This window comes from Echeneis naucrates, chromosome 16, assembly GCF_900963305.1.
Source record: "Echeneis naucrates chromosome 16, fEcheNa1.1, whole genome shotgun sequence".
Taxonomy (NCBI): domain Eukaryota; kingdom Metazoa; phylum Chordata; class Actinopteri; order Carangiformes; family Echeneidae; genus Echeneis; species Echeneis naucrates.
The window spans coordinates 14791338-14802877 of NC_042526.1; the positions used below are offsets into that span (position 1 = coordinate 14791338).

The 11540-nt window shown below is 42.9% G+C and overlaps 1 protein-coding gene across 1 annotated transcript; it reads left to right on the forward strand.

Annotated features, from left to right (window-relative positions):
- The first annotated feature begins 1094 nt into the window (after positions 1-1094).
- Positions 1095-9356, forward strand: LOC115056489 (CD81 antigen-like). Its single transcript, XM_029522961.1, has 8 exons — positions 1095-1248; positions 2724-2838; positions 7391-7488; positions 7596-7670; positions 7806-7919; positions 8048-8146; positions 8452-8535; positions 8628-9356. The coding sequence occupies exons 1-8, from the start codon at positions 1183-1185 to the stop codon at positions 8691-8693; spliced, it is 717 nt and encodes a 238-aa protein (XP_029378821.1). The 5' UTR covers positions 1095-1182; the 3' UTR covers positions 8694-9356.
- Positions 9357-11540: the final 2184 nt, after the last annotated feature.

Consider the following 11540-nt stretch of genomic DNA (forward strand, 5'->3'; position numbering starts at 1 on the left):
CGGCAGCTCTTTGTCTCCTGCGCACAGGCGCTCCCTCTCATCCATGAACAGAGGAGCAGATAACAGCCACAGGACGAGGGGCGCTGATGCGTGATGAAGTAAACGCACATGAGAAATGAGAGGGCGACAAACCGCCTCCAAAAATTAGCAACAGAACAAGAAAAGAAAAAAAACGCCCAAACATCCTGTTTTTGCCCAGCTGCTGTCAGGTCAGATGGAGCATGCCCAGTGGAGCAACCTGGATTTAGCAGCAAGGCTCCCGTCAGGTTCTCCTATTAAAGCTGTTCAAGCTGTCCTCTGCCCGGTTTTGTTTTTTTTTTTTTAACACGTTTCCCGTCGTGCCTCGGAGGGTTTCGGCCGGACAGAGGCTGAAGATGTCACAGGGGACCCGTCGGTTTCATGCACAGCCCGGCTGGAGAAGGTGTGACCCTGGAGCCATGAACGCGCAGATCCGCCCATGCGATTACACAGTCTGCTCAGAGAACCGGCCTACATGTGTGCTGGTGATTTACGGCCCAAAGGACGGAGACTGATCACAGCGTGAACAGTCTGCACTGACTGGGGGGGGGGGGGGGGTGGTGATTTTAGCCAGAGAGACTGCCGAGTGTCATCTGTGCGCAACACGGTGACCGGCTGCACTTGATCTGTGGAGGAATCAGCCAATGGGGCCTCCACATGGGCACAACGCCGCCAGCAGAGGGCGCCATTGTTTGTTTTAATAAAAGTTTGGGTCCTCTGGTTTTGATCACATCTCAGACAGTGGGCAGAAATTAAATAAACTGATGTTGTTCTCGTCATTGAAAATATAATCTAATGAGTAACTATTGTTCTGATGTTAACAGAATGACCTTTTTTTATTCTGTTGGAGAAAACAAAAACGTGTAGCCTGCTTTTCTCTGACTTCAGCTCCAATTAATTTGGACAGAAATGGCTGTTGGTCTTATCTTCTCACTTAGATGCAACTGGTTTTGACGGTCTCTCAGACTCCTGCTCTTTTTTGGGGAGGGGTTTGGGGGGTAAGTCTCCGTCTCAGTTTACTCTCTTCATTATAAAGGAGGAGTTTCCAGCCCTGAAAGCCTTTCCTTCGCCTGGTCTGAACGAGCAGAGAGAGTGTGATCAGACAGTGGACTGACCTCTCGCAGTGTTTGATTTGGGCTCAAGGACGAAAAACAAAAGGGCAACATGGCTGTGGCGGGCTGCACGAAATGCATTAAATACATGTTATTCTTCTTTAATTTTGTTTTCTGGGTGAGTTGAATATATTTTTATTTACAGCCTGCATAACGTTAGATTACAACCACCTTCTGCAATCTTTCCGTCTGTCTTAGTAACAGCTTCTCACAGTCACACATCTGGCTTTCAGTTCCTGAAGGATAAATAGTGAATGGAGAAGCAGAGACTTCCCGCCCCGTTGTTCTTGTAATGCTGCTCTGTGTGGGGCCTCATCTGTCTGTAGCAGCACCAGTACAGGAAGACCTACACAAAATGTTGTCCTGGCAGTGTTTAAAAATGCTCTTAGCTTTCACCAAAACTTACTCTGAGCATGGCCGAGCGCAGGGGCTGAGAGAGAGTGAGAGGGGGCCTCGCCGGGCTGGCTGGGCATCTCACTGCTGCATGTCTCACATCAACTCTGCTTCAAAATCCGCATTTCATTGATCATATTAACCTACCACCCCAGGCACTAAAGTCTGATCTTTGCAAATGTTTTAGAGGAAAAACGGCACAAATTATACCTGAGCAGAGGGCAATTTCCAGGCAGTTTTCTTTCTTCGGGTCTGGTTCTTCTCACATTAAAAAGATAGAGGCTGAGATTTAACCGTGTTTCTGGGAGAGGGGAAAACTCTGAACGTCTGTTTCCAACTGTTTGTTCCAATTTGGTTCCCAATTCGCAGCTTTTGGTGCCCTTCAGCTGAGGAAATACTTTATCCGGTGGGGCAGGTTTACTATTCAGTTATTCTCCATTCGTCTTGTAAACTGAGCACTGACTAATTCTCTAAAAGTTGTTTCAGTAGATTGACTTTTTGATGTTGATGCTTAAGCATGCCACCTCAGACTTTCTTCCCCTTTGTTTAGTCAGCACTAATAACCTGTCTGTGAGTTTCCAATTTTTTTTTTTTTTTTTTGTCTAAGTGAGCAAAGAGTCACCATATCCTGCACCCGCCGTACTTGATTGAGTGTTTCCTCTCTTGGTTTTGCTGTTGTGCCGATCATTGTGAAAACTCTGAGCCCCCTCTTCCTCATTTTGCTATTTTTCACGTCGAGGACTCAGTTTCCTGTTTCTTGGATAACAATGGAGTGCATGGCTCTAAATGTGCCGATATCTTGATATAAACATGGGCAAAAAAAAAAAAAGAAGCAGGCATGAGCATGTGACAAATAAAAGTCACTGAATCAGATCCCTCCACAGTTACGCTCCCTCAGCTTTTGTACGATAACACTTTTATCAGGATATTTCTGATTTATCAAATAGATAACTGAGGAGAGATCGGAGGAGATAACATTGGAAAACAAAGCTGTTGGCTTTAAACAATGCTGTGAGGACTCTATGCCGTGGGTCACTGTGGTGTCAGGATATCCTCTCCAAAAAAAGTGATAACTGCAAGTTGATTTTAATATCAATGCCAACACAACATTCAGATACTGAAATGCTCTGGTCCTCCCTCTCTCACCACAGTAAGGGAACTTTAAAGAGAATGATTAAAACCTTTTTCTCCTCGGGACAGCTGGCTGGGGGTGTGATCTTAGGAGTGGCCCTGTGGCTCCACCAGGACAGTCAGATCAGCAACCTCCTCATACTGAAGTTTGAGGGTCAGCAAGCACCGAACACTTTCTACATCAGTGAGTATACACTTTTAACACAAGAGCTTCTCCGCCACCATCACCAGCGCTTCACACAGAAGAAATCCATATCTGTCTGAGATGGTCACTTAGTCTTCTAAAATCATCATCCTTTTATTTGATAGCTTAGATATACAAAATGTTCTTTATTTCCTGGCTGGATTTCACTGTTCAAGGTTGAGATAGCTGTTAAACTTTCACACTTCAGTGCAGCATGTCCATCTAGTGCAGTGCAGCGTGAGGATACAAAGGGAAAAAGAAGCACATCATTCAAAATTATCACAATCTATTAAAACAATGCAGCCCACAATGAGGTTACAAATGCCATAGAAGTGGATCATATCCTCAGTGTCACAGTCTCAACAAAGGGACACCACATAAAAGAGAAGTGCTACCAAATTTAATGTCATCGTGTTGTATAGAATTCATGGTCTGCTCCCCTGTGAGTTTCTCAGTCATCAGCTTCTGCTCCAGCGGTTACCTTTCCTGTTACTCCTGAGCGTTTCTTTTTCTTAGATCTTGTTCTCCACATGACAGACAGATCAGCGGTGGAAGTGAACTCATTCATTCAACTTCTACCGCTTATCAGTTTTTGGAAAAAATAAGGTACACCCTGGCCTGGCGACCTGGCCAGGGTGTACCCCTGGCCAGGTCGCCAGTCCACTCACACTCAGAGAATTTAGGGAGAACGAGCAAAACCAGGCCTAGGAATCAAACCCACGACCTACTTGTTGTGGGGCAACAGCACTAACCATTATGCTGCCGAGCTACCATGAAATCGTTTGGGACCATGTGAGTAACATACAGAAATAGCACAAGCAGGACAACTCGAAAAGTGTAGAACAGGAAACAGGATCTACGTGCAGGATCTGATCTTAAGAGTAGCACAGCCGGCGCTCTAGGAGATGACCTGTAAATCAGATAAACATATACACATTCGTTAACTTCGGACAATTTGAGTGCCAAGTTTATTTCAAGAAAGAGCAGATGCTTCAGACAGATGTCAAGACAGATGTGAGCGCTGATAAAACTAATGAACCCCATCACATGCTTTCTATCACTATCACTTTAAATTACTGGATCCTTGGGAATTTCTAGGTGTTTTGTGGGAACGCAGCAAAGCTTGCTCTCTGGACAACTTTGCAAAAAGAATAAATCGAATCCCAGATTTAGAAATTTGAGCCGGAGCTAACAGCACGTCCCCTTCACTGGCCTTAGCAGTACAGGGACTGGCACTGAAACCTACAATACATGCTGTGTTTTAAAACATTTCAAAGGTCCATCATTTTAGTTTGTTGTGGTGGTGAACTTTAGTGAGCCCATTAATTTAGAATTGGGCTGCCATTGCTCTCCCATACTTACTCCTCAGTAAATATACAGAGCGAAAGCAAGCTCATGCTTTTTATAGAGGAAAGGCACATCGTGATTTTAAAGGCAGGGCAGCAAATGAGGCCCACCCAAGCAAGATCAAGGCAATGTTTCTTTTTTTTTCCCTCCCCTGAACATACGCCCTTGCATAATTCAAATAACCCTGTACATCTGCACATTACCTCCGAAATTAGAGTTTGGAGTGGATTTTTTTTAGCATGCTGGCACACCAAAGTGGTATTTATGTAAGGCTGAAAAAGCACAGTCTCCTACCTCTCAACCAGCGCCCGAAATCATTATTGGCGGAAGTTGTCAGGAGTCTGATATAGTAAGTGCTACAGCCTCCCATTCTGGAGCGGACACACTAAGTGTGTCAAATACAGGACATATCAGTCGGTCTGCACTGTATTTTTAATGCAGAGGCTCAGACCCGCATATTCCAGTGTTTCGCCATTGTTACAGAACTGCAGTAAATGTAAAATTAATGCCCTGTGGTTAAGGAGGCTATGAAATCAGGCAATCAATGTACACAGTTGGAAAGTCATTATCTGAAGCCTCTTGGCCACTGAAAACTGCTCTGTCAGTACATAAATCATTATATCACACCAGCGCTTCTCCTAAATTTCCCACATGAAAATGACACAAATGGACTGGGTTCAAAAGTCTTAATTACTGGACTCTATTTTATTGTATCATTCATTAATAAATTTCCAACCATCAAATCGCACTAAGGCTGATATTCAATGTGTGTAAATGAGAGCGGCCCTCTGTTGCCACTCACCTGCTGAAATGTCAGCTGCTTTCAGTGCAAAGCTCCACATGATCTCACGGTCTCACTCTGTCACACAAACTTCATCTTCGTTGTCAAACTCCTGCACGCCCAAGTTGATACTTGATGGGAATGAATGAGCAAGCCCAGTACTTTTCTCATATGTTAAATATAAAATTATTCAGCAAGGAGAGGATGAACTGAATAATTATATTCCGAATGTTAGCTTACAAAGGTGAGGGTCCGAAACACAATTAAACCTCTCCAGCGTCCCAAAACATTCACAATGAACATGTAATGTGTAATTGTTCAATATGTACAGGGAAAAAAAATGTAAAAATTAAAAGTAGTGAGCTGTAGTGGCACAGAGCTAGTTGTTCCTCCAATTCCAGTTATCGTGTTAAACTAAGATTGTTCTAGTCTCATGCTGAACAAAGTCCTGAGATAGTGTGCTAAGTGCTGATTTTCTCCAGTTGGACTGAGCATGGCGAATATTTGACTTGTTTTTATTTTAGATGCTAAACCAAGCGAACAGGTTAGTTCAGGTTCATGTTAAACATACAGATAAGAGATCAACCTTCTCTACTTAACATTTGGCAAGATACAGAATGAGTGAATTGTTCCAGATGTCACACCAAACGTCAGGTGAGATGCAGCATCTGCTGTCTTACCTCTTTGCTGTAAGCGAGATGACAATAGGAAAGGTCTATTTACTTTATATCCTTCCTTTCAGTGATTCATTATATGCCCTGACATTCAATATGACGGTTTCAACTCAGTTTGTTGGTGTCAAGCTCTGACAGTGTGGACATGGCTTCACAGCCTCTGCCTTTTTTGTGTTTTTAAGAGTGGAGGGAGTCCAAGTGGAGCTTTCAGCTGGGGTTCACCTCCCTCCCTCTGGCCCTCTGGAGATTACAGAGGGAGACAAGAAATAAATGAACTTCCCCGGTGGTACAAAATTGCCTGTCTCCCTTTAAGTCTCAATAGCCTTCAAACCTCAAAGGGTGTTGTCATAGTAATGGAAGGCAGTGGAAATAATGGCTGCTTTGCCACATTGCCGGGTTACTGGCCCTGTAGCCGTTTTCTCACTACAACAAAAAGATCAAGCCTTGAAAGAGAAAAGAGAGACGGGCAGGCTGCACAAAAGGAGGAGGGTGTTGAGTTCAGACAGAGAGAGAGAGAGAGAGAGAGAGAGAAAAAAGGTGTAGGGCAGGAGAGAGAACTGTGCATGGTGTTTGAGGTAGCGAGGTGCTGGCGGCCTGTGGACACTGAAGAGCCGGAGTGTCTCACTGTCTGTCCCTTTCGGACTGCTCTGTCAGCCTACGTTAGAGGCTGCAAGCATTTTCTTAGCATGTGTAAGAATAGAAAGCCGAGACACAGGCAGCTCCCGGAGTGTGGCACTAAAATTAGTGGTGGAAGAAGTATTGGGTTTCCTTTGCCCCTGTGAAACTGCGCTTTTTATATCTATATGTTCAGTTGATTTTCATGTCAACACAGTGAGGAACAGTACTATACATTGTCTGATTGTGCAGTAGAAATGACTTAGTGCTTACTTAGCAGCTGAAGCTTTTAGATTTTTGTTTATTAAACTGCCCCAATATATATAAATTAGTCATAATTGGCTTCACATTGACAAACTATCTGGAATGACAAGGGCCATTACTTTTAATACCTCGTTTATTCAGATGTTAGTGCTTTACTTGATCTTACAAAGGAACGAAGATCAACTTAAAGCAGGCTGATGACATTACAATACGTGTTTTGGTCTATTGATGAATGGTTTTCTTGTCCTGTAAATCAGCTACAGGTCCACTGCTGTTTTAGTGTGAGAAGTATAAAACAGAGCCCAGGCCTCTGCTGTACCTGTAGTTTTATTGCCCATTCCGGTGCGAGTTCTTCTGTTTGCCATTAAATGTGACGTGCGACTGTAGTTTTTGTCATCACCTTGGATAATGACCAACAATCGATTTTTAAGTCTAAACACATGGTCTGAGCAGGTAATATTTAATGATCTAAGTCTACTTTTATGTCACTTTAATCACACAAAGATGTGTCTGCTTGACTGTGCATTCACACGGTTCCTTGAGAGAGGATAATGCTCGGGGTCAGAGGTCAGTCCGGGGGTGGGCGTTTGTTGGGGGTTGGGCTGTCTTGAAGGCATTTCCTGGCCTGGCAGCAGCACAGAGTTTGCGCCGCTTCTCTTTGTCACCGTCTAGGAGCTGTGCATCCCCAGAATGTCGTTAACGTCCTGTTATCCTTCATCTGTCCAAGGGAAACAACCAGGAAGTCCATTTACAACAATGTGTCTGATCAATAACCAAGCAGCACACACAATGTTCCTACACCGCTGCCCTCTAGTGGTGCTGAGGACACGATGATGAGACACTTTAATTTTTCTGCTCTCACTGTCTACAGGTGTGTACATACTGATCGCAGTTGGTGCTGTGATGATGCTTGTTGGTTTCCTCGGGTGTTACGGTGCCATTCAGGAATCTCAGTGTCTGCTGGGAACTGTGAGTTTCTATACTGTCTGATTTGTAGCTCGAGCATGTGAGCCTTATCCACCAGGAACTTATTTCTAATTTGTAAGAAACACTTTTGCTTCATTTTCTTTCTTAAGTTCTTCTTCTTTTTGGTGATCCTGTTTGCCTGTGAAGTGGCAGCAGCAATCTGGGGTTTCATGAACAGGGACACGGTGAGTACACACACACACAGCTCACTGTTCAGTGTTTGCACTGATTTATTTATGTATTTATTTTATTTTCACTTTAGTTCCAGCGAACTTGCTGTGTCTGATTGCTGTTGTGTCTCTAAAACAATCTGCCCACAGATTTCCAAAGAACTGATCAACTTCTACGACTCTGCCTACATCAAGGCTCTGGACGTCTCCGGCTCGCCTGTTAAAGATGCTGCCATCAAGGTCCTGGATGCTTTCCACAATACGGTATGTCATGATAGTAAATCTTTGCCTCATTTGCCTTGGGTGTGATATGAACAGACAATAGTTACTGCTATGTGCCGGTAACCAGTAAGGTATGAGTGAATGGTTTGTTTTCGTGCTTTCTCCTCCAGCTTGACTGCTGCGGTAAAGGAGACGACAGTGCGCTCTTCAGACAAGTTGCTGGCACCCTGTGTCCAAGAAAGTCTCCAGAACATTTTACTACATCTCAGGTACGCACGAGAGGAAGGGAAATTCCCATTTTCGTGATTTGATGTACAAATTTGCTTTGATAAGAATTTCACTTTAATGTGGCGAGAGAACTTCAAACATTTCACAGATCGCTCATTCCCGTCCAATTATTTTTATTTTACTTGATTCACAATCAAAAACTTTACCACACAATATAAATGGCTTTCACTAAGCTCGGTTTCTAGCTTGAAACTGTCATTATGCAAATGACTTCACTGCAACAGCATATTTAGTTTAGTTATGTAACCCACATTTGCGGCTGTTCTGCCTCTCTGCCCCCTCACAGAGCTGTCATGATAAATTGATCGAGCTGTTCTCTGAGAAGCTCCACCTTATTGGTCTGGCTGCCTTGGTGGTTGCTGTCATCATGGTGAGTGTCAGACTGTAACTTCTTCTTCTATCAGCTGTGATGAGGAGCACTGATGCATTGGATAAAGCTGTCCTGTCCTTTACTCCGTTTAGATCTTCGAGATGATCTTCACCATGGTGCTCTGTTGTGGGATCCGTAACAGCCCTGGAGTCTACTAGGAGTCCATTTCATCACGTGTTTCCATGCACCAGCTCCTCTTTTCCTTTTGATTACATCTCTTTTCTTCCTAGATTAGAAACTATACATTTTAAGTTTTTAATATTGCTAATCTGTCATCACTCAATTGTCTTACACAGTAACTTAGCTCTTTCAGATGATTTTAATTTATCATACACTTCATTTGAATCTTTTATATTTACAGTATATATGTGAAATATTTCTCTTACGTCATTGCTGTTTTTTTGGGTGTATAAATTGTACATATCTGCTGTATACTCATCATATGTTAATAACGCTTTGGAGAGTTCATTTGCTCCCTGGTTTATTTTTTTCAGATGCATCTCGCTGCGTTTGTCACTTTGTTACCGCGTATGCAAGCATCAGGGTTTCGGTGCTCAGAGGTCACGGTCTGTCTTAGTCCAGTTATTGTCAGGATGACAAGTTAGCCTACATGTTCTTTAGTCTACTTTGTGTTTCTTCTTTGGGCTCATGATCCAGCTCATGTCTTAAATGACACACGTTTTATTAATGATCATGTTTTGATAATGCAAAAAAAAAAAATTTTATGTACCACTGATCATCTTTTTTTGCTCATGAGCCATAAGGATGAAGGTTTGCACCCTAAATATAATGTCATGTTAATAAATTTTGAGTTTTTCAAGAAGGAATATTGACTTTTCATTTGATCATTTTGTAGAGGTGTGAAAGAAATATTTTACATTATTTTTCTTATGTCCTTTCAGGGCAATCATTTCACAACCCACTAGCTTCATCTTGTGATCCTTAGCAGGCGTCCCAACGCCGAGGCTGGACACCACCATATGTACATACATACACAGGTGGTCCAAAGAGATAAAGATTGCAAAGGCTGGAAGTTTCACCGGTTTTTATATGTTTATTCAAGTTCAGGCATAACAACCATAATCTCCAAATGAAGTATCGTGTTTCTGGGAGGCTGTTTGGAAAAACAGGTTGGGGGTCAGAGGTTTTTCTGCGGAACATAAACCGTCTTCCGCTCCACATTGAGTCCACCAACATGACAGACCTGCTCAGTTCAGGTCTTTTGTGTTTGCCTAGTGTCACCACAGGGCGGCAGCATGAAATCAACGCCCCTCTTGCCCATTCAGCACAATCCTTCTCACAGCAGCACAGTTGAATTCACTGAGAAATGAAATCACTTGTATTTCTGCCAGAAGACACACCCGGAACAGCCCGAGGGGTTTACCTGCTCATCAGATTGACACATAATTCGACAATTCATTACATCACATGTGACAAAGTTTGTTTTCTTCAGGTTGTCCCCCACGCTTGGAAATATTTGTGTACATGTTTTATGATTCAGTGTTGCTGGGGAGAGAAAATAACAAACAACACAAGAAAAACGCAAGACTTCTCTCATTCACTTTGTTTTGTCATCTCAGTGCAGTTCAGTACAATTCAATGACTTTACAACTGGATCACCCCCTTTCAGTAGAAACTGAAGGTTAAAGGTTAAAACGCCCGCAGTGGGAGGATTTTTTTACAGGACAGCTGCATTACACTGAAATAGTAACACCTCTGCCAACATCAGTGACTGCTTATGAAGCCAAATGGAAACCAATCCCCGCCTCCAAAAGTTTTCCCAGGGAAGTGGAGACTGCTACAGCAGCAATCACATATGGATGAAATCAACAATCATCAGTCACATGTGGCTAACGCATCTGGGAGCCGTATTCATTCATCTGCAACTGAGGTTCAGCAAGCAAATAAATCAGGACATCACATCCAGAATCCCTTCCACCTGCTTCAGCCGCTGAAACTCATCATATTTTGGCATCAGTTACACTTGATTATTTCACCTCCAACTAATTCAGAGCACTGCAGGGAGGTCTCTGTATGACATCCTAAATAACATACTAATTTAATTAAAATCATTCTTCTTGATTTATATTTTGAATAAACTGAATTTTAAACTGATGTTTTCTTTCAGGAGTCTAATTAAATGGCACACCTCTGTTCGGGGGTCTCCGAGACCTCGATTGTAAAGCATAATTTCAATATAATGGTGATATATATATATATTTTGGACACACCACTTTACAATGGGGATTGGAATAATACTAAATAAATCTATTTGGATGTTTAAGAAGTAGTGGGAGTTTTTTGTCGTCCAAATGCTCCAGACATAATCAATGTTGACATCGCATTATAGTTTCACTTCTCTTTTTTGTGATATAGTGTTCGTCTGACAGAATGAGTATATATTAGCTCACCTTTATCTGACATTGCACATCTATAGGTTACACACGGGATCTGTGGTATTCAAACAATGGAGAGCTCTGGATTTAGTCACATTTATAAGGTGTTGCATTTGCGTCAAAGACTGTGTTACCACTGTATTATTTTTCTACACATTATTGTAGGAAAATAGATAAAAGAAACAATAAACCACAATGAAATTGACTGTTAATGAGGAAGGACAGCCACTCAGCAAATGACAGCATTAACAGTGTCCAATGTCAGAAAAGAGGGACCAAACATCCTCCATTCTCACCTCCCTACATTCATTCATTCATCCATCTTCTACCGCTTATCTGTTTCCGGGTCACACGGGGTGCTGGAGCCAATCCCAGCTCACACTGGGGTTATCCTGGACAGGTCACCGGTCCATCTGGGGCCAACAGACAGAGACCAACAACCACTCACACCCACACTCAGACCTGCGGACAATTTAGAGTCACCACTTAATCTAAACATGATGTCTTTGGACAATGGGAGGAAACCCACGCAGGCACGGGGAGAAAAAGCTCCATACAGAAAGCCCCAGGCCGGGAACCCACCTCTCTGCAGTGGTTTATAAACCTGCT